Below are 23130 nucleotides of genomic sequence, written 5' to 3' on the forward strand. Positions count from 1 at the left end.
TTTTTACACATTCTGGCCGGCTTGTCGTCTGGGCCTGTCACCCTCACACACTCATACACTACGGACAATTTAGCCTACCCAATTCACCTGCAGCATGTCTTTGGACTGTGGGGGAAACCGGAGCACCCGGATGAAAACCCACGTGAACGCAGGGAGAACATGCAAACTCCTCACAGAATTGCCAACTGAGCCGAGGTTTTAACCAGCGACCTTCTTGCTGTGAGGCGACAGCACTACTTACTGCGCCACTTCTTCGCTATAAAGGAATAATGATCATTAATAATCGTGATTAGCATTTTTAGCAATTACTGAAAAGCAAATCATCTGTCGAGGGGAAGATCACTCTCAGTGTGATTGGCAAACATAACTGAAAACATTTTGAATTATTTAAAAAAATGTTTTAAGTGCTCTCTGAAGTGTGTTTCAGGTTTATTTATACCTGCTCTTAGCGTTTCCTCTTCAAACATTGACATTTTTCGTTGACATGTTCTCCTTACTTGCAGATTTGTTCTGACTGGATCTTTTAACAAACAAACAGACCTATTATGCTCTTTTTTTACAAGATTTAAGTCTCGGATGTCCCTAGAATGTCTATGTGAGGTTTCAGCTCAAAATACCTTACAAATATTATTTTATATCACTTTGAAACTACTTCTTTTAGGCTTTGATCCTAATTGTGTCGTTTTGGTGACTGTCGCTTTAAATTCAAACGAGATAGTGCCCCCAGCCCTCCTTTAAAAAGAGTTACAAATACCTGTGTGTCAGCATAGTGGCAGATTCAAAAACAAGACTAACGACTTACATCAATGAGGGAGAGATTGTCACTAATAGGCAGGGCTTATCACCTCTTATGACACCTATAGCGGGAGAATGTCCAAGTGTTTACTTAAAGTGTTTCACCATCAAGTGTGATTATAAGAAATAAAATGAATACATTTTTACCATTAAAAGCTGCCTATATTCAGAGACTGTTGCCACACATCTGTAATCAAACCCCCTATAAATGTGAGTTTTGCATAATAGGTCCCATTTAAACAAGTGTGATGATAAAGATTGATAGAGGTTATATAAGCTTTTTTTATGCATATAAATTCTTTCTTGTGTCTAGCCGTTAAGTTTCCCAGAAATGGACAAGGACAACCCTGAAGGAGTAAACTGGTTGTTTCACACAAAGTCCCTGCAGCTCTATCTCACTCTTCTGGGCTCTAGTCAGAACGAAGCCACGCTAGAGGCCTGTTGCGGAGCTTTGCAGAACCTCACCGCTTCAAAGAGCGATGTAAGTACAGCATTATTTACTTATTATAGATAAATCAGTATTTTTACTTCCTTACAGTACTCAGCATAATTAGGTACACCCCATATTAAAAATGAATATTTTATTCAATTTCCCAGTAAATATAGGCAATGTATTTTGGTGCGTTTAAACAAAACAGATTTATTAAACAAATATATTTATTAATATAATATTTTATTCACCAAACATAATTAGAAATTAAAAGATAAAACAATTAAATTCAAGCAAAATAGTGCAAAAGAATTACAAAAATTCCACTAGTTTTTTATTTGATTTTGTTTCTCTTGATTTTTTTCCCCTGTTTTTTATTTGTATTTCATTCATTAATTTTCTTGTCGGCTTAGTCCCTTTATTAATCTGGGGTCACCACAGCGGAATGAACCACCAACTTATCCAGCAAGTTTTTACACAGCGGATGCCCTTCCAGCCACAGCCCATCTCTGGGAAACATTCACACACACATACACACACACACTCATACACTACGGACAATTTAGCCTACCCAATTCACCTGTACCGCATGTCTTTGGACTGTGGGGGAAACCGGAGCACCCGGAAGAAACCCACACGAAGGTAGGGAGAACATGCAAACTCCACACAGAAACGCCAACTGAACTGAGGTTCGAACCAGCGACCTTCTGGCTGTGAGGCGACAGCACTACCTACTGCGCCACTGCCTCGCCTTAAATATTAATATTAAAATATAATATTAAAAGCCTTTAATAGGGTGGAAAATGTACATATTTGCTCACCTGGGTTTAAAGGGAATTAGCCATTTCTCCTCAACGTTGATAATACACTCATTTCTTTCTGGATGAAACGTCAAACAGACACGGTTGCTCCTGAGTCCTGTCAAACCTCCACTAGTTTTTCCTCCATTTCGTGGGTCCAAATAAACCGAAAAAAAGCGCTTTTAACTTCTCCCCCAGCCTCCCGCTGTCCTGCAGCAGGTATACACACACACACACACACACACACACACACACACACACACACACACACACAAGTAAATGCTGCTCTCTCATTGGCTATAGGCGATTGCTTATGTTATTTTCAGTCAAAACTCAATTCACACGGCATGATTTGAATCGCCGACAGCTCCAGATATTTAGCACGCCAAATATCTCACAGGCATCAGCGACTCATCGGTGATTCTCTTAGATCGTGTCTTTGAAAGTTCATACTGTGTGATTGTCACTCACGTGCACGAGCACCGATTTGCCTGTGATTTCAGGCATTTGTCGGAGATTTCTCAAAACCTGTCGGCGAGCCAAAATCGGGGCTAAAATCACGCAGTCTGAACTAGGCATTACAGCGAATCGACCTGGTTACTTGCATAATACACGTACCCCGAAGAGGGAACGGAGACGTGTGTCTAGTAACTGACTATGGGAGTACGCCGGATGACCAATCACTCTAAAGAGTAAGAAAACGGGCCAATAAATGGCAAATTAATTAGTGGAGCTCAGCCCCACAGCTGTCTGCGATTAGCCATTAACAGGATATATCAGATGATGGCTGAGAAGGGAGCATTAGAATTCAGCTAACAGCTGGACACTCAGCTGCTGTGGCAGTGGAGACACACATATTTGTTCCCTATTCAGGGTCTCTGTGCGCCATGCCCATCTGGGGACCCGATGGTGAAGCCAGCGCTGAAGCGGTCTCATATGAACAATTTGAGTGGCGGAATAGTGGCTACAAATATCATATGTCCCAGGAGCCTCTGAAAAACATCAGTGAGACCACTGCAACTGCCAAATTGAGTGATCAGATAGAGTGTCTTTAGTGTTGTAAGAGGCTCGGTAGCAAAATTGTAATGCTCGCTTCTCAGCCATCAGCTAATATATCCTGTTAATGGACACACACGTTGTAGTTCCCATGAAGGGGAAGTGCAGTATTCACTACAAATGTACTTTCTACACAACAAAAAAATTCAACTTAAGCGAAAAATTTGTGTGAGGTGAGAAACTTCCTGTGAGTAATCTAGAGCTAGTGACACAATGTGCGTGTTATCTTTGTGTTTGATGTGAACCCAGCATTTAGACACTGAAGATACGTTTTTATTTCAAATGAAGTGGTATACTTGATCATTTTAACTCACACATCATTTACATAAACTGCATTTATTATGTTATTGTGCATAATATTATCTCACACTCCTAAATTAAAGCTGTTGAACACATACATATGTTGCTGGTGCTTCTGGGCAGATGTCCACTGTGATGAGTCAAAACATCATCGAGAAGCTGCATGGCCTGTCTGTCATCTCACCTCTGCTGAGGTCTGGAAATCTGGGTCTACAGAAGACCGCCATGTCCTTAGTGGGCAACATGTCCCGGGTGTCATCTCTACGGCGAACTATGGGTAAGAGTTATGAAAACAAGCCTAATATCCACCTCTAACTCAAAATAATCCAATATATACTCTCATTCAGTTATTAGAACAGTAACGATACACTGGGATCAAATTGAGATCAAGCGGTGAACCGATAATACTGCGCATGATTCAGTAAACCAAATACAAACAGCACATGACAGCCTGCTGTGACTGAACTAAACCTGAATAACAGCACCACGAGTAAACTAAGGGCTTTAATGAGAGGATCTGGTGAAAAAACCATAAGTTTATTTCACAGCAGAAAGTCAAAATGGACTTTAAATAATGTAATGTAATGTAATGTAATGTGTATTTATATAGTGCATTTACTGTGTATGGCTCACCACACACCAGCTGTTGGTGTGGTGAAGAGACAGTGATAGCTGATTGTTTTGTTATTGTTTTTTGTTGTTGTTTCTTTGTATTTGTATGGTCCCAATTTATGTACCTTTTTGCATATTCTAATTAAAAAAATAAAAATAAAATAAAGTAAATAAAATAAAGGTAACGCCCCGTTCACACGGGGCTTCAGCGTCAACGCTTGACTGAAGGCATGTCTGAAGTCGGGGCTAAAGCGATCGTCATAGCAGCGTCAGCCAATGAAATTCAGTCAGCAATAGGTCACTGTCTAGCTGGTGTATTTGCATACAGCGATCTGATTGACGCTTCCGTCGGCGCTTGACGCTGATGCCCCGTGTGAATGGGGCGTAAGGACCGATTGAGGGACTTTGGCTAGGACACCGGGTTACACCTCTACTCTTTACGAGAAGTGCCATGAGATTTTTAATGACCACAGAGAAAAAACATGTGTCCACTGAATACATTTTTAAAAAAATGTATTAAAAAAAGTTTTTATTTTACAATATTTATTTTGTTGATTTTGAATCTTGCACCTGACTATTTAGGGAAAAAAACTAAAACTAATACTGAAACTAATAAAAACTAAACTAAATAATTTCAAAATATAGAAACTAATAAAAACTAGTAAATATACCTCTAAAACTAATTAAAACTAACTGAATTTAAAAAAACAAAAAGTTAAAACGAAACTAAAACTAATGGAAAATCTACAACTATTATAACCTTGGTGACAGTGCATTGATAATGACCAAAAACATTGACTTATAGTAAAGAAGTAGCAATTTTACCCAATAAATGCATCAATAGTATCTACTGATTTTTGTGTAGTCAATCAAATGAACTTAAATAATTAAAAAATGCAACAAATATTTCTTTGAGCCTGAATTACAAAACCAAATTTAAAACTATTTCAGTATTAGTTTTGCTTAAGTTGCACACTAGTTTGGTCATATCTAAAAATGATAACTACATTCATTCATCTTGTCGGCTTAGTCCCTTTATTAATCCGGGGTCGCCACAGCGAAATGAACCGCCAACTTATCCAGCAAGTTTTTACGCAGCGGATGCCCTTCCAGCCGCAACTTATCTCTAGGAAACACATTCACACATTCACACACACTCATACACTATGGGCAATTTAGCCTACCCAATTCACCTGTACGGCATGTGTTTAGACTGTGGGGGAAACCGGAGCACCCGGAGGAAACCCACCGCAGAGAGAACATGCAAACTTCACACAGAAACGCCAACTGAGACGAGGCTCGACCTTCTTGCTGTGAGGCGACAGCACTACCTACTACGCCACTGCTTTGCCCCATAACTATATTGTATAAATAATAATATAACTATAGGCCTACAGCATGCTGACAATCAAAAACAAAATGACGTGATATCACAGCCTAGTCTTCTGACTGAGTGCATCTTAAAAGACTTTAATGTCACTTCTCATAGAGCTCTGCTTACGCATGCGAAGTGAAACAGGTGTAATCTGGGCCTCTCACATGGGTTGATAGTATTGCAATTCACCTGAACATTGCTCCATGTCATTGACGAGAATGGTGTTGTTGTCAACCACAGCTGCTGAAGTCCTTCCTATTGTGACCTCTTACCTCACGGGTGTGACAATGAAAATGATCAAGTCTGACAGCATCATCTCTACAGCCTGCCGCGTGATGAACACGCTCATGCTAGCAGAGCCGGACACTAGCAAGAAGCTGCTGAATGCTAAACTTGTTGAGTCTCTGAGCTTGGTGAGCACAAACACGTAAGTGATTTCAAAGGAGAATCCATATATGAACGTAAAACTATCACATTGGCAAACTCCAACAAAGGATGCTTTTTTTGACCAGTGAGTTTTGTGATGTCACCCATATGAGAGGTTTGCTATAAGAGTGTAGGCCTACTGGTGAAAGACCATGATATGAGCCTTTAAATTTCCTGCAGGTTATTCGAGACAGCCTATAAAGATGCAGGAGTTCTTCTTTGGAGTTTGTGGGGACAAAAGGACATTAAGAGTGTGTTGAAAGAGGTGAGACTTAAACCACTGTCAGCAGGTAAAGCAGTGGCTGAGATTATTTTTACAGCAATATAGAAAAGTTTATTGGTAGGAACTTCAGTGTTGGATTGAGAAAGTCTTGTCTGAATGTAAGAAACTGCTTTGCAAGCTATGGGTTTAACAGCAGACGTTACTAGCATAACTAGCATGTGTTCTAACATGTTCTTGTTGCATGTTTCTAACTCTTTTTAGCCTGTTGTGAGTATTAATTAGCATGTTGTTCTAACATGTTTAGTTCTCTTTTAGCATGAGTTAGCACATAGCATGTTTCTGGCATTGCTACCATAAATAAGCATGCTGTATTTGGTATTTTCCTAGCATGATTTACCATTAGCTACTTTTGGTAACACTTTATAATAACTACACACTATAAATCATTTATTAAGCATTAGCAAATAGTGAATTCATTATCTGTTAAGCATTAACTCTACATTAATAAACGTTAGTAAGCAATTTATAACTGCAGCTACAAATGCTCTATTTTTGACTTATAAGCACCTATATAATGTGTTTAATGATTGTATTTTCATACTTAGTTAATGATTTATTTTTCATTACTAAATTAAGTATCGCATTATTTATATTATTTACATTACATTATTTACAACCATTTGTATTTAAGAGTAGTTGAGGGTTTTTAGGACCATTCAGAATGAGTTAGTAAATGATTAATAAACTATTGAAATCAACATTTATATGCCTATTATTCAGGCATATACTAATAGTCAACTAATATGTTAATAAATGCTTTATTAACTCAACTTCATGCAGTTTTGTGACCTAATCTAAAGTGAGGACTGCTTTATAAATGCCTTATAAATGACTATTAAAGGCTCAGAATCAAATGAACGATAATATGTGCAATCTTTCTAAAAAGTAAAATTACTGTAAAGTTTAAACATTGCAAAATAACAGGAGTGTCAAAATATGACATCCAACTGGATAAAACAACAACAATATTATAATTTAACATTATAATAAGATGTAATGTTTAAACTCTACAGTGATTCTATTTTAGATCAGGTTGCAAAAATTTATTTTTAATTTGAAGTACAGTTTCCTTTGTGTATCTTTACATGAAGAGAAATGAATAATGCATTGTTTTCCTGTTTATAATTTAACTGAGCCTTTATTTGTCATTTATAAGGGATTTATAAAGCATGAATAGTCCTCACTTTAGATTAGGTCACAAAACTGCATGAAGTTGAGTCAATAAAGCATTTATTAACATATATTAACCATTAATATATGCCTGAATAATAAGACATAAATTTTAATTTTAATAGTTTATTAATCATTTACTAACTCATTCTGAATGATCCTAAAAACCCTCAACTACTCTTAAATACAAACAAATGAAAATAATTCATTACTTAATTTAGTAATGAAAAATAAATCATTAACTAAGTATGAAAATACAATTGTTAAACACATTATATAGGTGCTTATAAGTCAAGAGCATTTGTAGCTGCAGTTATAAAGTGCTTACTAACGTTTATTAATGTGGAGTTAATGCTTAACAGATAATGAATTCACTATTTGCTAATGCTTAATAAATGATTTATAGTGTGTAGTTATTATAAAGTGTTACCCTACTTTTCTGTTTATGAAATGTTTAAGCACATGGCTAATGGTTTGTTAACATGTACTTGCTTATTATAGAGCGACCAACTGACAGAAAAATGTTTTGTCACCTTTTTGCTTGTTGCAATTTTTATACTTTTCCCCCACTACAATAGAGCATGTGTGTGTGTGTGTGTGTGGGTATATATATATATATATATATATATATAAATCTCACTGGCCACTTTATTAGGTACACCTGATGCAAATTTCTAATCAGCCAATCACATGGCTGCAACTCAATGCATATAGGAATGTAGACATGGTCAAGACGATCTGCTGCTGCAGATCAAATCGCGCATAAGAATGGGAAAGAAAGGTGATTTAAGTGACCTTGAACGTGGCATGATTATTGGTGCCAGTCTAAGTATTTCAGAAACTGCTGATCTACTGGGATTTTCACACACAACTATCTCTAGAGCCTACAGAGAATAATTAATGCCTTATTGATGCCAAAGGTCAGAGGAGAATGGCCAGACTGGTTGGAGCTGAAAGAAAGCCAGCAGTAACTACCCACTTATTAAAACAGAGGTATGCAGAAGAGCATCACTGAACGCACAAAATGTTGAACCTTGAGGCAGATGGGCTACAGCAGCAGAAGAACACACAACAGGAACAGGAAACTGAGGCTACAATTCGAACAGGCTCAGCAAAATTGGACAATAGAAAATTGGAAAAACTTTGCCTGGTCTGATGAGTCTTGATTTCTGCTATGACATTCGGTTGGTAGGGTCAGAATTTGCCATAAACAACATGAAAGCATGGATCATCGTGCATTATATCAATGGTTCAGGCTGGTGGTGGTGGTGTAATGGTGTGGAGGATATTTTCTTGGCACACTTTGGACCCAAGTACCAATAAAGCATTGTGTCAACGCCACAGCCAACTTGAGTATTGTTGCTGATCATGTCCATTCCTTTATGACCAAAGTGTACCCATATTCTGATTTGCAGGAGGATACATGCCATGTCATAAACCGCGAATCAGCTCAGATTGGTTTCCTCGACATGACAATGAGTTCACTGTACTCAAATGGCCTCCACAGTCATCAGAACTAAATCTAATAGAGCACTTTTGGGATGTGGTGGAATGGACGATTCACATCATGGATGTACAGCCGACAAATCTGCAACAACTGCATGATGCTATCATGTCAATGTGGAGCAAAATCCCTGAGAAATTTTTCCAGCACCTTGTTAAATCTATGCCATAAATGATTAAGGTAGTTTAACGGGCAGGGTCCAACCCAGTACTAGTAAGGTGTACCTAATCAAGTGTCCAATGAGTGTAAATTTCTGGAGTGAAATGAATCTGTTTCACATAAATTGATAACATAACACATCTTAAAAATAAAAGTGGTTAATGGTTTTTCTTCTGAAGCCCTTTGTGGAAAGAAACTGAGATAAATGGTTAATGATTATTTCAAAGGAAGAGTGAAGGTGTGTTTTCACGTTTCCTCATTCTGAAAGTCCTTAAGATCAGAGGGCAAAGAAAAGGAAGCCACTTCTGGTTCATAAGAAAGAAAGGTGTGAAAGGGTGTGTTCACACATGTGCCATTAACTTTTTTTTTCCTGCATGAGGGTAAAAAAAATTCCCCGTTTTTTTTTTTTTTTTTTTTTTGCCTGTAAGCTTGTTTACACATTAAATAAGACACGCAGCACACACACACAGTCTTCCAGGCTTTGACTTGTACTCCACCCAAACCCTGGAAGAGGTTCAGCGGGATCCAGAGAGGAATCCAGGAATACTAGTTTCTCTCTGCTTGTTGCCCCACCCACAACAGTGACATCTGACATCTCATTGGTCCATATCTATCTATCTATCTATCCATCTATCCATCCATCCATCTATCCATCCATCCAGCCAGCCAGCCAGCCAGCCAGCCAGCCAGCCAGCCAGCCAGCCAGCCAGCCAGCCAGCCAGCCAGCCAGCCAGCCAGCCAGCCAGCCAGCCAGCCAGCCAGCCAGCCAGCCAGCCAGCCAGCCAGCCAGCCAGCCAGCCAGCCAGCCAGCCAGCCAGCCAGCCAGCCAGCCAGCCAGCCAGCCAGCCAGCCAGCCAGCCAGCCAGCCAGCCAGCCAGCCAGCCAGCCAGCCAGCCAGCCAGCCAGCCAGCCAGCCAGCCAGCCAGCCAGCCAGCCAGCCAGCCAGCCAGCCAGCCAGCCAGCCAGCCAGCCAGCCAGCCAGCCAGCCAGCCAGCCAGCCAGCCAGCCAGCCAGCCAGCCAGCCAGCCAGCCAGCCAGCCAGCCAGCCAGCCAGCCAGCCAGCCAGCCAGCCAGCCAGCCAGCCAGCCAGCCAGCCAGCCAGCCAGCCAGCCAGCCAGCCAGCCAGCCAGCCAGCCAGCCAGCCAGCCAGCCAGCCAGCCAGCCAGCCAGCCAGCCAGCCAGCCAGCCAGCCAGCCAGCCAGCCAGCCAGCCAGCCAGCCAGCCAGCCAGCCAGCCAGCCAGCCAGCCAGCCAGCCAGCCAGCCAGCCAGCCAGCCAGCCAGCCAGCCAGCCAGCCAGCCAGCCAGCCAGCCAGCCAGCCAGCCAGCCAGCCAGCCAGCCAGCCAGCCAGCCAGCCAGCCAGCCAGCCAGCCAGCCAGCCAGCCAGCCAGCCAGCCAGCCAGCCAGCCAGCCAGCCAGCCAGCCAGCCAGCCAGCCAGCCAGCCAGCCAGCCAGCCAGCCAGCCAGCCAGCCAGCCAGCCAGCCAGCCAGCCAGCCAGCCAGCCAGCCAGCCAGCCAGCCAGCCAGCCAGCCAGCCAGCCAGCCAGCCAGCCAGCCAGCCAGCCAGCCAGCCAGCCAGCCAGCCAGCCAGCCAGCCAGCCAGCCAGCCAGCCAGCCAGCCAGCCAGCCAGCCAGCCAGCCAGCCAGCCAGCCAGCCAGCCAGCCAGCCAGCCAGCCAGCCAGCCAGCCAGCCAGCCAGCCAGCCAGCCAGCCAGCCAGCCAGCCAGCCAGCCAGCCAGCCAGCCAGCCAGCCAGCCAGCCAGCCAGCCAGCCAGCCAGCCAGCCAGCCAGCCAGCCAGCCAGCCAGCCAGCCAGCCAGCCAGCCAGCCAGCCAGCCAGCCAGCCAGCCAGCCAGCCAGCCAGCCAGCCAGCCAGCCAGCCAGCCAGCCAGCCAGCCAGCCAGCCAGCCAGCCAGCCAGCCAGCCAGCCAGCCAGCCAGCCAGCCAGCCAGCCAGCCAGCCAGCCAGCCAGCCAGCCAGCCAGCCAGCCAGCCAGCCAGCCAGCCAGCCAGCCAGCCAGCCAGCCAGCCAGCCAGCCAGCCAGCCAGCCAGCCAGCCAGCCAGCCAGCCAGCCAGCCAGCCAGCCAGCCAGCCAGCCAGCCAGCCAGCCAGCCAGCCAGCCAGCCAGCCAGCCAGCCAGCCAGCCAGCCAGCCAGCCAGCCAGCCAGCCAGCCAGCCAGCCAGCCAGCCAGCCAGCCAGCCAGCCAGCCAGCCAGCCAGCCAGCCAGCCAGCCAGCCAGCCAGCCAGCCAGCCAGCCAGCCAGCCAGCCAGCCAGCCAGCCAGCCAGCCAGCCAGCCAGCCAGCCAGCCAGCCAGCCAGCCAGCCAGCCAGCCAGCCAGCCAGCCAGCCAGCCAGCCAGCCAGCCAGCCAGCCAGCCAGCCAGCCAGCCAGCCAGCCAGCCAGCCAGCCAGCCAGCCAGCCAGCCAGCCAGCCAGCCAGCCAGCCAGCCAGCCAGCCAGCCAGCCAGCCAGCCAGCCAGCCAGCCAGCCAGCCAGCCAGCCAGCCAGCCAGCCAGCCAGCCAGCCAGCCAGCCAGCCAGCCAGCCAGCCAGCCAGCCAGCCAGCCAGCCAGCCAGCCAGCCAGCCAGCCAGCCAGCCAGCCAGCCAGCCAGCCAGCCAGCCAGCCAGCCAGCCAGCCAGCCAGCCAGCCAGCCAGCCAGCCAGCCAGCCAGCCAGCCAGCCAGCCAGCCAGCCAGCCAGCCAGCCAGCCAGCCAGCCAGCCAGCCAGCCAGCCAGCCAGCCAGCCAGCCAGCCAGCCAGCCAGCCAGCCAGCCAGCCAGCCAGCCAGCCAGCCAGCCAGCCAGCCAGCCAGCCAGCCAGCCAGCCAGCCAGCCAGCCAGCCAGCCAGCCAGCCAGCCAGCCAGCCAGCCAGCCAGCCAGCCAGCCAGCCAGCCAGCCAGCCAGCCAGCCAGCCAGCCAGCCAGCCAGCCAGCCAGCCAGCCAGCCAGCCAGCCAGCCAGCCAGCCAGCCAGCCAGCCAGCCAGCCAGCCAGCCAGCCAGCCAGCCAGCCAGCCAGCCAGCCAGCCAGCCAGCCAGCCAGCCAGCCAGCCAGCCAGCCAGCCAGCCAGCCAGCCAGCCAGCCAGCCAGCCAGCCAGCCAGCCAGCCAGCCAGCCAGCCAGCCAGCCAGCCAGCCAGCCAGCCAGCCAGCCAGCCAGCCAGCCAGCCAGCCAGCCAGCCAGCCAGCCAGCCAGCCAGCCAGCCAGCCAGCCAGCCAGCCAGCCAGCCAGCCAGCCAGCCAGCCAGCCAGCCAGCCAGCCAGCCAGCCAGCCAGCCAGCCAGCCAGCCAGCCAGCCAGCCAGCCAGCCAGCCAGCCAGCCAGCCAGCCAGCCAGCCAGCCAGCCAGCCAGCCAGCCAGCCAGCCAGCCAGCCAGCCAGCCAGCCAGCCAGCCAGCCAGCCAGCCAGCCAGCCAGCCAGCCAGCCAGCCAGCCAGCCAGCCAGCCAGCCAGCCAGCCAGCCAGCCAGCCAGCCAGCCAGCCAGCCAGCCAGCCAGCCAGCCAGCCAGCCAGCCAGCCAGCCAGCCAGCCAGCCAGCCAGCCAGCCAGCCAGCCAGCCAGCCAGCCAGCCAGCCAGCCAGCCAGCCAGCCAGCCAGCCAGCCAGCCAGCCAGCCAGCCAGCCAGCCAGCCAGCCAGCCAGCCAGCCAGCCAGCCAGCCAGCCAGCCAGCCAGCCAGCCAGCCAGCCAGCCAGCCAGCCAGCCAGCCAGCCAGCCAGCCAGCCAGCCAGCCAGCCAGCCAGCCAGCCAGCCAGCCAGCCAGCCAGCCAGCCAGCCAGCCAGCCAGCCAGCCAGCCAGCCAGCCAGCCAGCCAGCCAGCCAGCCAGCCAGCCAGCCAGCCAGCCAGCCAGCCAGCCAGCCAGCCAGCCAGCCAGCCAGCCAGCCAGCCAGCCAGCCAGCCAGCCAGCCAGCCAGCCAGCCAGCCAGCCAGCCAGCCAGCCAGCCAGCCAGCCAGCCAGCCAGCCAGCCAGCCAGCCAGCCAGCCAGCCAGCCAGCCAGCCAGCCAGCCAGCCAGCCAGCCAGCCAGCCAGCCAGCCAGCCAGCCAGCCAGCCAGCCAGCCAGCCAGCCAGCCAGCCAGCCAGCCAGCCAGCCAGCCAGCCAGCCAGCCAGCCAGCCAGCCAGCCAGCCAGCCAGCCAGCCAGCCAGCCAGCCAGCCAGCCAGCCAGCCAGCCAGCCAGCCAGCCAGCCAGCCAGCCAGCCAGCCAGCCAGCCAGCCAGCCAGCCAGCCAGCCAGCCAGCCAGCCAGCCAGCCAGCCAGCCAGCCAGCCAGCCAGCCAGCCAGCCAGCCAGCCAGCCAGCCAGCCAGCCAGCCAGCCAGCCAGCCAGCCAGCCAGCCAGCCAGCCAGCCAGCCAGCCAGCCAGCCAGCCAGCCAGCCAGCCAGCCAGCCAGCCAGCCAGCCAGCCAGCCAGCCAGCCAGCCAGCCAGCCAGCCAGCCAGCCAGCCAGCCAGCCAGCCAGCCAGCCAGCCAGCCAGCCAGCCAGCCAGCCAGCCAGCCAGCCAGCCAGCCAGCCAGCCAGCCAGCCAGCCAGCCAGCCAGCCAGCCAGCCAGCCAGCCAGCCAGCCAGCCAGCCAGCCAGCCAGCCAGCCAGCCAGCCAGCCAGCCAGCCAGCCAGCCAGCCAGCCAGCCAGCCAGCCAGCCAGCCAGCCAGCCAGCCAGCCAGCCAGCCAGCCAGCCAGCCAGCCAGCCAGCCAGCCAGCCAGCCAGCCAGCCAGCCAGCCAGCCAGCCAGCCAGCCAGCCAGCCAGCCAGCCAGCCAGCCAGCCAGCCAGCCAGCCAGCCAGCCAGCCAGCCAGCCAGCCAGCCAGCCAGCCAGCCAGCCAGCCAGCCAGCCAGCCAGCCAGCCAGCCAGCCAGCCAGCCAGCCAGCCAGCCAGCCAGCCAGCCAGCCAGCCAGCCAGCCAGCCAGCCAGCCAGCCAGCCAGCCAGCCAGCCAGCCAGCCAGCCAGCCAGCCAGCCAGCCAGCCAGCCAGCCAGCCAGCCAGCCAGCCAGCCAGCCAGCCAGCCAGCCAGCCAGCCAGCCAGCCAGCCAGCCAGCCAGCCAGCCAGCCAGCCAGCCAGCCAGCCAGCCAGCCAGCCAGCCAGCCAGCCAGCCAGCCAGCCAGCCAGCCAGCCAGCCAGCCAGCCAGCCAGCCAGCCAGCCAGCCAGCCAGCCAGCCAGCCAGCCAGCCAGCCAGCCAGCCAGCCAGCCAGCCAGCCAGCCAGCCAGCCAGCCAGCCAGCCAGCCAGCCAGCCAGCCAGCCAGCCAGCCAGCCAGCCAGCCAGCCAGCCAGCCAGCCAGCCAGCCAGCCAGCCAGCCAGCCAGCCAGCCAGCCAGCCAGCCAGCCAGCCAGCCAGCCAGCCAGCCAGCCAGCCAGCCAGCCAGCCAGCCAGCCAGCCAGCCAGCCAGCCAGCCAGCCAGCCAGCCAGCCAGCCAGCCAGCCAGCCAGCCAGCCAGCCAGCCAGCCAGCCAGCCAGCCAGCCAGCCAGCCAGCCAGCCAGCCAGCCAGCCAGCCAGCCAGCCAGCCAGCCAGCCAGCCAGCCAGCCAGCCAGCCAGCCAGCCAGCCAGCCAGCCAGCCAGCCAGCCAGCCAGCCAGCCAGCCAGCCAGCCAGCCAGCCAGCCAGCCAGCCAGCCAGCCAGCCAGCCAGCCAGCCAGCCAGCCAGCCAGCCAGCCAGCCAGCCAGCCAGCCAGCCAGCCAGCCAGCCAGCCAGCCAGCCAGCCAGCCAGCCAGCCAGCCAGCCAGCCAGCCAGCCAGCCAGCCAGCCAGCCAGCCAGCCAGCCAGCCAGCCAGCCAGCCAGCCAGCCAGCCAGCCAGCCAGCCAGCCAGCCAGCCAGCCAGCCAGCCAGCCAGCCAGCCAGCCAGCCAGCCAGCCAGCCAGCCAGCCAGCCAGCCAGCCCAGCCCAGCCCAGCCCAGCCCAGCCAGCTAATGAAACTGACCTGCACAAAATTCAAGGGTACCAACAATTTTGTCCAGGCCAGTTTCATTAGCTTGCTTATTTTTTACTTCTGTTGACATCAAATTCAGAGGTAAAATCTGATTATCATTAGTTTATTTTCAATATTTTTTATTACTCATGTTTTAGGTTTCATGTTATTTTAGTGAATTGTTGGTACCCTTCCATTGAAGAAAGAAAAGGCCGCTGTGGTCAGCCTTTTAAATATCCACAATTGACTTGAGTATATCTGTCATGGAGCCTTCAGACAGGCATGTGTGAACCCGTGATCATTGGCAGCGATTCAGTGTAAAACCACCACATGCATTCACTTCTGAGAGCTTTCACACTGTTAAATGTGATGGTGATAAGTGTCATTATGAAGGGCCATTCATGCGCCATTTATAGTTTTGACCTTTTATTGTTTTGCAGCAAGGGTTGGACAAGAACATATTTATTAACCCCGCCACTGCTACAGCGTACCAAAGAGCAACAGACAATCAGAAGAATGGACACTGAGAGATGTGCAAGTGAGCTGAAACACCCCGTTTTATTTGAATTTACTTTGATTCAGATCACTAATGTTGTTAAGACTGTTTTTTTAATAGTCTTTGTTTCAATTTTAGCGTAGGTCTTCATGAAGACACATGGCACAGCTGGATTTACAAATACTGCCCTTCTCTGCATGTTTTGAATAATATTATGGGTATATATGTACATATTAGATTTAAAGGGGGAAAAACAGATAAGTTGCTTTAAAGGGATAGTTCACTCAAAACTGGGCTCACTCTTAGATGAGTGAAATCACAGCATTGTATATTGCTTTGCATAAAATAACATTTTTAACAGTATGTTATTAAATTTACATATCAAATAAAAAAATTTCTATTAAGAATTGCGAATGCACTAATTGAACACTGTGTTAAAAGCTGATTTTTGAAGATTATAAATGTATTCTATATTTATAATCTTATTCCAGAATTGTGGGTGCCTTTTAACATGTGCCATTAATTTTATTTTTATACAGGATTGATATGTAATTACGATAACAGAGTTGACATGTTCTTTTCATTTTCATCATATCATTGTTTTAAAAAGTGAATGAGAAATTCACTAATATATTCAATCAATTCAATTCAGCTTTATTTGTATAGCGCTTTTACAATGTAGATTGTGTCAAAGCAGCTTCACATAAATGGTCATAGTAACTGGAACAGTGTAGTTCAGTTTTTAGTGTTTAAGTTCAGTTTAGTTCAGTTTAGCTCAGTTCAGTGTGATTTAAAATCATTACTGAGAGTTCAAACACTGAAGAGCAAATTCATCTACCAATCCTGAACCATGCGAGCCAGTGGCGACAGCGGAGAGGGGAAAAAAACTTCACCTGAAATGAGAGTGAAGAAAAAAAACCTTGAGAGAACCAGACTCAGTCGGGCACGACCATTTTAATTTCTCCGCTGGCCAAAAGTCTTGTGCAGAGCTTCAGTCACCGCGGTGGAGGCTGTATTATATTACAATAACTATGTTTTTAAAAGTCTTAAAATGTCTTAAATTTCAAAAACCAAATTTTAGCTCTTACAAACTCTAAAATCCACTGAAATATTTGTGAAAAGTTGTGGGTCTTAAATAATTTTAAACAGGACTTCATTTTTCTATGTCCATGTAAAGTTATACTTAAAAGTCTACTTTCCTAAAGTCTAAAACTCCCATCTAATGACTAACAATATGGTTCAAAACAAGTTTTAAGAAACGTTTATTTATTGACTCTGTTTACTTCTTAAAATGCAGTTTTGGGCAGTAGCATCGCTACAAGTAGTGACAATACTACATTTCTCAGTAGCGTGGCGGTAGCGTCACTCATTTTTAAATCAAATAGCTTTTCGGGAGCGAAGCTATTTTATTAGTAGCGCAGTAACGTCCACACAAGCTATATTTCTAGATCGTGGATCAATAAGTGACGGCACCGACATTCACAGGGCTGTGAGGCTAGCCGACGGAAACCGATGGAAGTAAATCATATGATGGCGAGAATGACGATTTCTTCTTCTCGGTTTAAGGCTGTTCAACAACAAAGGTTTTGGTGTGTTACAGCCACCTCTGTTTGGCGACGTCGCCAACCGAAACTTGCCAAAGATGACTGAGGGCGCATTCGCACTATGTACAGTTGCCTTGAACCGGACCAAAGCACGCTTGTTCCCTCTCCCGTCTTCCCTGATGGCCAGCACTCACATTACATTCAGGGCTGGGCATGCTTACGTCATTAATGTTGCACTGTTTAGTAAAGCGCTTTCGCTCAGCACAGTGGAGATTTCTTTAGTTATATTGTTTTAGTCAACTGGGATGCGGTTACATGCAGTCAAATATTTAGCAGAACAGATCCGGCTCTTTTGACGCTCATAAACAATCATAAAGTCCTCATGCTGCAGGAATTAGGAGGTTTGCTGAAGGTACAGCTGTCGTGCAGTGAGGGGTTTGCATCTTTAATAAACTACGACAGTTTGAGTTCATTGAACAGTAAGGTTGATAAATAAATTCATATCAAACAGTCCCTTTAAAGTAACCTCTCGTCTTCAGTTTTGGGCTCAGGCACGTTTTGCACTAACACTACAAGCCTACCGCACCAATAACCAAGTGAACCGCGCTCAGGCACACCTTTTCCAACCGAGACAGTTGATGGTTAATCGTTTTTTTTTTTTTTTTTTTTGGAGATGTAAGATATACCCACAATTCTAGAATTGCATTTTTTTAGATAATGGAAATCAGTGAAAACCAAATCTTATTTACAAAAAATGCTCAAATTAATTGATTTAAAATATCTGTAATTTAGCAGACCTTTTCCAGACAGATGTTATTATATTTAAGGGTGTTTTAATATCATTTTCTTTCCGATTCTCAGTCCATTTAATACTAAAGAAACTGTGTAATCATTAATCAGTTTTTACCCTTTTAAATCTCTATTTGTGGGATTAAAGCTGATGCTGTGCCTATATATTTTCATCTCTGCATACTGCCAGTATAGGCCTGTTTAATGCTTAATCCCAAACACACATTTATCATGGGAAACTGTACACTTGACAAACTTGCACTTCTGGTCCTGCAGAGCAGTAATTCCATTAGCTTTTTTTTCTTCAGTGTTGCGCATTCAGAAATGTTTGGCTGTATTGGTAAAATAAGATCATAAATCATGAGCTTTAGTACGTTTTTGTAGATTTTTTTTTTTTTTTTATTGGTTGTAGTTTTTATTTAGAAGTGCAGTTCTCTTACTGTACAGAAGCCCTATCAACTTGAAGTCATTCATTTTCCATTGGATCTGTCTTAGCCACAAATGATTCCTTATATAAATAAATAAATAAATAAATAAATAAATAAATAAATAAATAATATATTTAAATAAATAAAAATAAACAAATAAATAAATAAATATAGAAATTTAAAATATATATTTTAAATACATAAATAAACAAATAAATAAACAAATAAATAAACAAATAAATAAATAAATACATAAATAAATAAATAAATAAATAAATAAATAAATAAATAAATAAATAAATAAATAAATAAATAAATATTATTTTATTGCAAAAGACCAAACTTTTTAAAGTACTTTTGGGTATATTTTCATGTTTCAAGGTATTAGATATGTATTGGTGTAAACATGGCTGGTTTCCTCTTCACACTCCTTCTAACTTTAAGCCTTATTTCTGTTGGCTGTTTGATCAGTGTGTGTGTGTAAGAGAGAGAAATGTTTGATTTGTGAATGTTATTTTTTATTTGACTTGAGTTTGGCTGGATTGTGTTTGTGGAAAAAATTTCATTTAATGTCATTTTATTATTTTTTAAAAAGATGTAATGTTGTTTCAAGAGAGATGCATGGATAAGTGACAAAATATTTTTGTATTAAAAAATGTAAAATATTATATATGGATGTGTAAAATTAGATTTTGCATCTGTAAACCAAAAATGTAAATGGCAATCTTGCAAAAAAAAAAAATCTGAAATAAAAGTTCAGTTCAGCAGGAAATGCTGCAGTACAGCGTGTTGTTTTCATGAGCGTGTTCACTGTGAATGCTAGATGGAGATGTATTACAATTGTGATTGTCTTTCTGTAATAATTGATCAATTATTTACAGCATAAACAAATACTGCCAAACACAGCTAATTATGTTAAATATGTTTTTATTGCTCTTGAGTTATACTATACACTTGATAATCATTCATAATTTATATGTTAGATATGAAATGAAACACGTTTTTGCCATGACGTTCCCTTTAATAGTAGTCTACATACACACTCACTGGCCACATTATTAGATACACCTGTCCAACTGCTCATTAACAAATTTCTAAACAGACAATCACATGGCAGCAACTCAGTGTATTTAGGCATGTAGACATGGTCAAGATGATCTGGTGCAGTTCAAACCGAGCATCAGAATGGGGAAGTAAAGTGATCTGCTGGGATTTTCACACACAATCTTTAAGCCTCCTATCCACTGCACATGACAAACGACGAGCGACAGACCGGAAGTCATTTATTTCCAGTGGAGAGCCGTCCGGGAGCTGCGTGGAGTTCCGATCATCTCCATATGCGTAAAATTCGGATCCGATTTGAGCTGCGGATCCGTTGAAATATTTGAACTCCTGCGACTAGAACGGTTGCATTAACATTAACATTTCTAAATATATAATAAAAATAAAAATAAATATTTTTAATGTTGTCTCCACATTCCCTTCAATATTTTAGCGGTCTATGAGTTTTCTTGTATTCATTCGTTCATTAAACCATGTAAAAGCACAGAGGATATAGGCTCTTGCTTTTGCACTCCTTAATTCAGACACTGTTACAATCAGCTTCTCTCCCATGGTGCACGACAACACTGAAAATACTGTGCGACTGCCACAAGGGGGCATATTTCGACAGTCGTGACCAAATGTCGTGTGCAGTGAAAAGGCGGCTTTAGAGATTTAGGCGGCAGTTCTGTGGGCACAAATGCCTTCTTGATGCCAGAGGTCAGAGGAGAATGGCCAGACTGGTTTGAGCTGATAGAAAGGCAACAGCAACTCAAATTACAACCGAGGTCTGCAGAAGAGCATGACTGAATGCACAACATGTCCAACCTTGAGGCAGATGGGCTACAGCAGCAGAAGACCCCACTTGGTGCCACTCATGTCGGCTAAGAACAAGAAATTAAGGCTTCAACTCGAACAGGCTCACCAAAATTAGACAATAGAAGATTGGAAAAACGTTGCTTGGTCTGATGAGTCTCGATTTCTGCTGCGACATTGAAATAGAATATTATGTCAACAACATGAAAGCATGGATACATCCTCCCTTGTATCAACAGTTCAGACTGCTGGTGATGGTGTAATGGTGTAGGGGATATTTTCCTGTCACACTTTGGGCCCATTATTACCAATTGATGTCAACCCCACAGCCTGAGAATTGTTGCTGATCATGTCCATCCCTTTATGACCACAGTGTGCCCATCTTCTGATGGCAACATCTAGCAGGATAATGCAACATGTCATAAAGCAAGAATAATCTCGGGCTGGTTTCTTGAACATGACAATGAGTTCACTGTACTCAAATAGCCTACACAGTCTCCATATCTCAATCCAATAGAGCACCTTTGGGATGTGGTGGAATGGCAGATTCGCATCATGGATGTGCAGCCGACATATCTGCAGCAACTGCCTGATGCTATCATCTCAATGTGGACCAACATCTCTGAATATTTTCAGTACCTTGTTGAATTTACGCCACGAGGGATTGAGGAAGTTCTGAAGGCAAAAGTGTGTCCAATCCGGTATTAGTAAGGTGTCCCTAATAAAGTGGCCGGTGAGTACATAATTTTTAAAATTGCTTTGTGATGAATTTATTTACATCTGTTAAGTTGACTTAATTTGTTTTGCGGACAACATGAATGAATCTTTATTTTTAGTTTGGCTGATGCCTGTATTATCAACACTGTTAATATATGAAATCGTATTTACTATCGTCTATTTTTTGTGACACAAGCTATACTGACATTAACTATCACCTACTTTCCACTTCAACCTATGGACATTATTCTGGATTAACATCTATGTTGATTCTGGAACAACATTCCAATCAGCCAATCAGAATTAAAGGATAAGTTTACAGTTTATGTTAAGTTTGGGCTTCTATGTGATCGTTATCCATCCGACCCCTGCTGAAAAATCCAGCTTAAACAAGCCTAAGCTGGTTGGCTGGTTTTAGCTGGTCGACCAGGCTGGTTTTAGAGGGGTTTTGGCCACTTCCAGGCTGGTTTCCAGCCATTTCCAGCCTGGTCTTAGCTGGTCAGGCTGGGAGATGACCAGCTAAAACCAGCTTCACCAGCCTAGCCAAGCTGGGAGTCCAGCCAAAACCAGCTATATCCAGCTTACATCAGGCTGGTCAAGTTTTAGCTGGATTTGGCTGGTCATTTTCCAGCCTGACCGGCTAAGACCAGGCTAGAAATGGCTGGAAACCAGCCTGGAAATGGCCAAAACCCCTCTAAAACCAGGCTGGTCGACCTGCTAAAACCAGCCAACCAGCTTAGGCTTTTTTAAGCTGGATTTTTCAGCAGGGCATTATTCCCTGCTGATTTTGGGAATCATTTATGTTTGTTTTAGGGGTAAGGGATAGGTGTATAATACATTTTTGAACCAAAATGATGTTCCAGGATCAACATAGATGTTAATCGAGAATTGCATCCAACTTGGCAAAATCATAACGTGCTTCAACCCATACTGTGCATTTTACAATTATAATAAGTATGAGTAGTTAAAAATAAAAGCTGATTGATTGTGGAGGGAAATAAACATCCAGGTTTGACCTCAAATCAATCATTCTGACTGTGAAATGTCATTCTGGTTGACAAAATATTTCCCCAGTTGGCATCAAATTGCGTTAAACCTCAAACACATGTCTTTATAATACAGGCAGACCATGGGAAGTCATTCACCCATGGAAACGCAGTTATTTATTTATCACCGTGACTTCTGAAGAAAGCAGTGGTATTAATTGGTCGTCTTGTCTCATGTTTACCCAGGATCTCCACCCTACACTAGAAACGGTGGGCCACGAGCCAACAGACACCTTTATGAGTCACACAAATTCCTCGGAGCAATTATAAATGTTTTCCAATCCTTTCAAAATATTGGACGGCTTAAAAACTGAAATGGTAACCCAAACAACTGACACGTTTATTAATTTGCTTCTTTTCCATCTACATTTAACTTCAACTGTATGCGTTTGTTGAAAAACTTTGCATTGGCTTGACGAAGCCACAAGAATCAGCATGCTAGCATAAACTAAAACATTTCTAGGATTTTTAACACAATTATGTTGCTAAAATTAGCCAGCATTGATCATGAATTTGCAGTTTTTTAGGATCAACAACTTGTTTGTCACATGATTTAGCACATTTAATGTAAAATATTAATGCATTAGATGCCTAGCATTAAATATGCAGCAGGAATTAACAATGCTAACATGAATTAGCATGTCGATAGCATGTTTTTAAGTTGAACTTGTATGTTGTCAGTAAAAATGTGCAAGTTGCTAGTATGAAAAAACAAGTTGTTAGCATGAATTAACATGTCAAATGCATATTTGTTACACAATCTTGTTTGTTTTCATCAACAGTTTGCACGCTTTTAGCATGAATTTGCCAGTTGCTAGAATAAATTGGCATGTTACCATGCAGCTAGCAGCAATTAACTTGTTGCTAGCATGAATAGCATGCCGAAAGCAAGCTTTCAACATGAATTTGTTGTCAGCATGTTGCTAGCATGAATTAGCATGTTGTTAATATGGATTAGCTGGTTGCTGGTATGAATTGGCATGTTACCATGCAGCTAGAAGCAATTAACTTGTTGCTAGCATGAATTAGCATGCTGAAAGCAAACTTTCAACATGAATTTGTTGTCAGCATGTTGCCAGCATGAATTAGCATGTTGTTAATATGGATTAGCCGGTTGCTGGAACAAATTCCCTGCTGAAAAAAACAGCTTAAACCTGCCTAAGCTGGTTGGCTGGTTTTAGCTAGTTGACCAGCCTGGTTTTAGAGCCTGGTTATCTCCCAGCCTGACCAGCTAAGACCAGGCTGGAAATGGCCAAAACCCCTCTAAAACCAGCCTGGTCAACCAGCTAAAACCAGCCACCAGCCTAGGCTGGTTTAAGATGTTTTTTTCAGTAGGGTTGGCATGTACCAAGAACTACCATGAAGCTAACAGTAATTAACATGTTGCTGCCATGTTTATAACATGAATTTGCAAATTGATAGCCAGGGCCGGAGTGGGACTCCTTT

The 23130-nt window shown here is 45.9% G+C and overlaps 1 protein-coding gene across 3 annotated transcripts in view; it reads left to right on the forward strand.

The window, feature by feature from the left end:
* The window catches only part of pkp1a (plakophilin 1a), a 52772-nt gene extending 36822 nt beyond the window's left edge, over window positions 1–15950 (forward strand). Inside the window, exons 9-14 of one of the 3 annotated variants that reach the window (XM_087306502.1) lie at window positions 1109–1276; window positions 3505–3658; window positions 5609–5795; window positions 5975–6059; window positions 15248–15345; window positions 15424–15950. In XM_087306502.1, the coding sequence (XP_087162628.1) occupies window positions 1109–1276; window positions 3505–3658; window positions 5609–5795; window positions 5975–6059; window positions 15248–15334 (681 nt within the window). In that variant the 3' untranslated portion in view covers window positions 15335–15345; window positions 15424–15950. The remainder of the gene's footprint in view (window positions 1–1108; window positions 1277–3504; window positions 3659–5608; window positions 5796–5974; window positions 6060–15247; window positions 15346–15423) is intronic. The other 2 variants (XM_087306501.1, XM_087306503.1) reach the window with 2 other exon arrangements.
* The last annotated feature ends 7180 nt before the right edge of the window (window positions 15951–23130 follow it).

Source organism: Danio rerio, chromosome 23 (genome assembly GCF_052040795.2).
Source record: "Danio rerio strain M-AB ecotype USA chromosome 23, GRCz13ab, whole genome shotgun sequence".
Taxonomy (NCBI): Eukaryota; Metazoa; Chordata; class Actinopteri; order Cypriniformes; family Danionidae; genus Danio; species Danio rerio.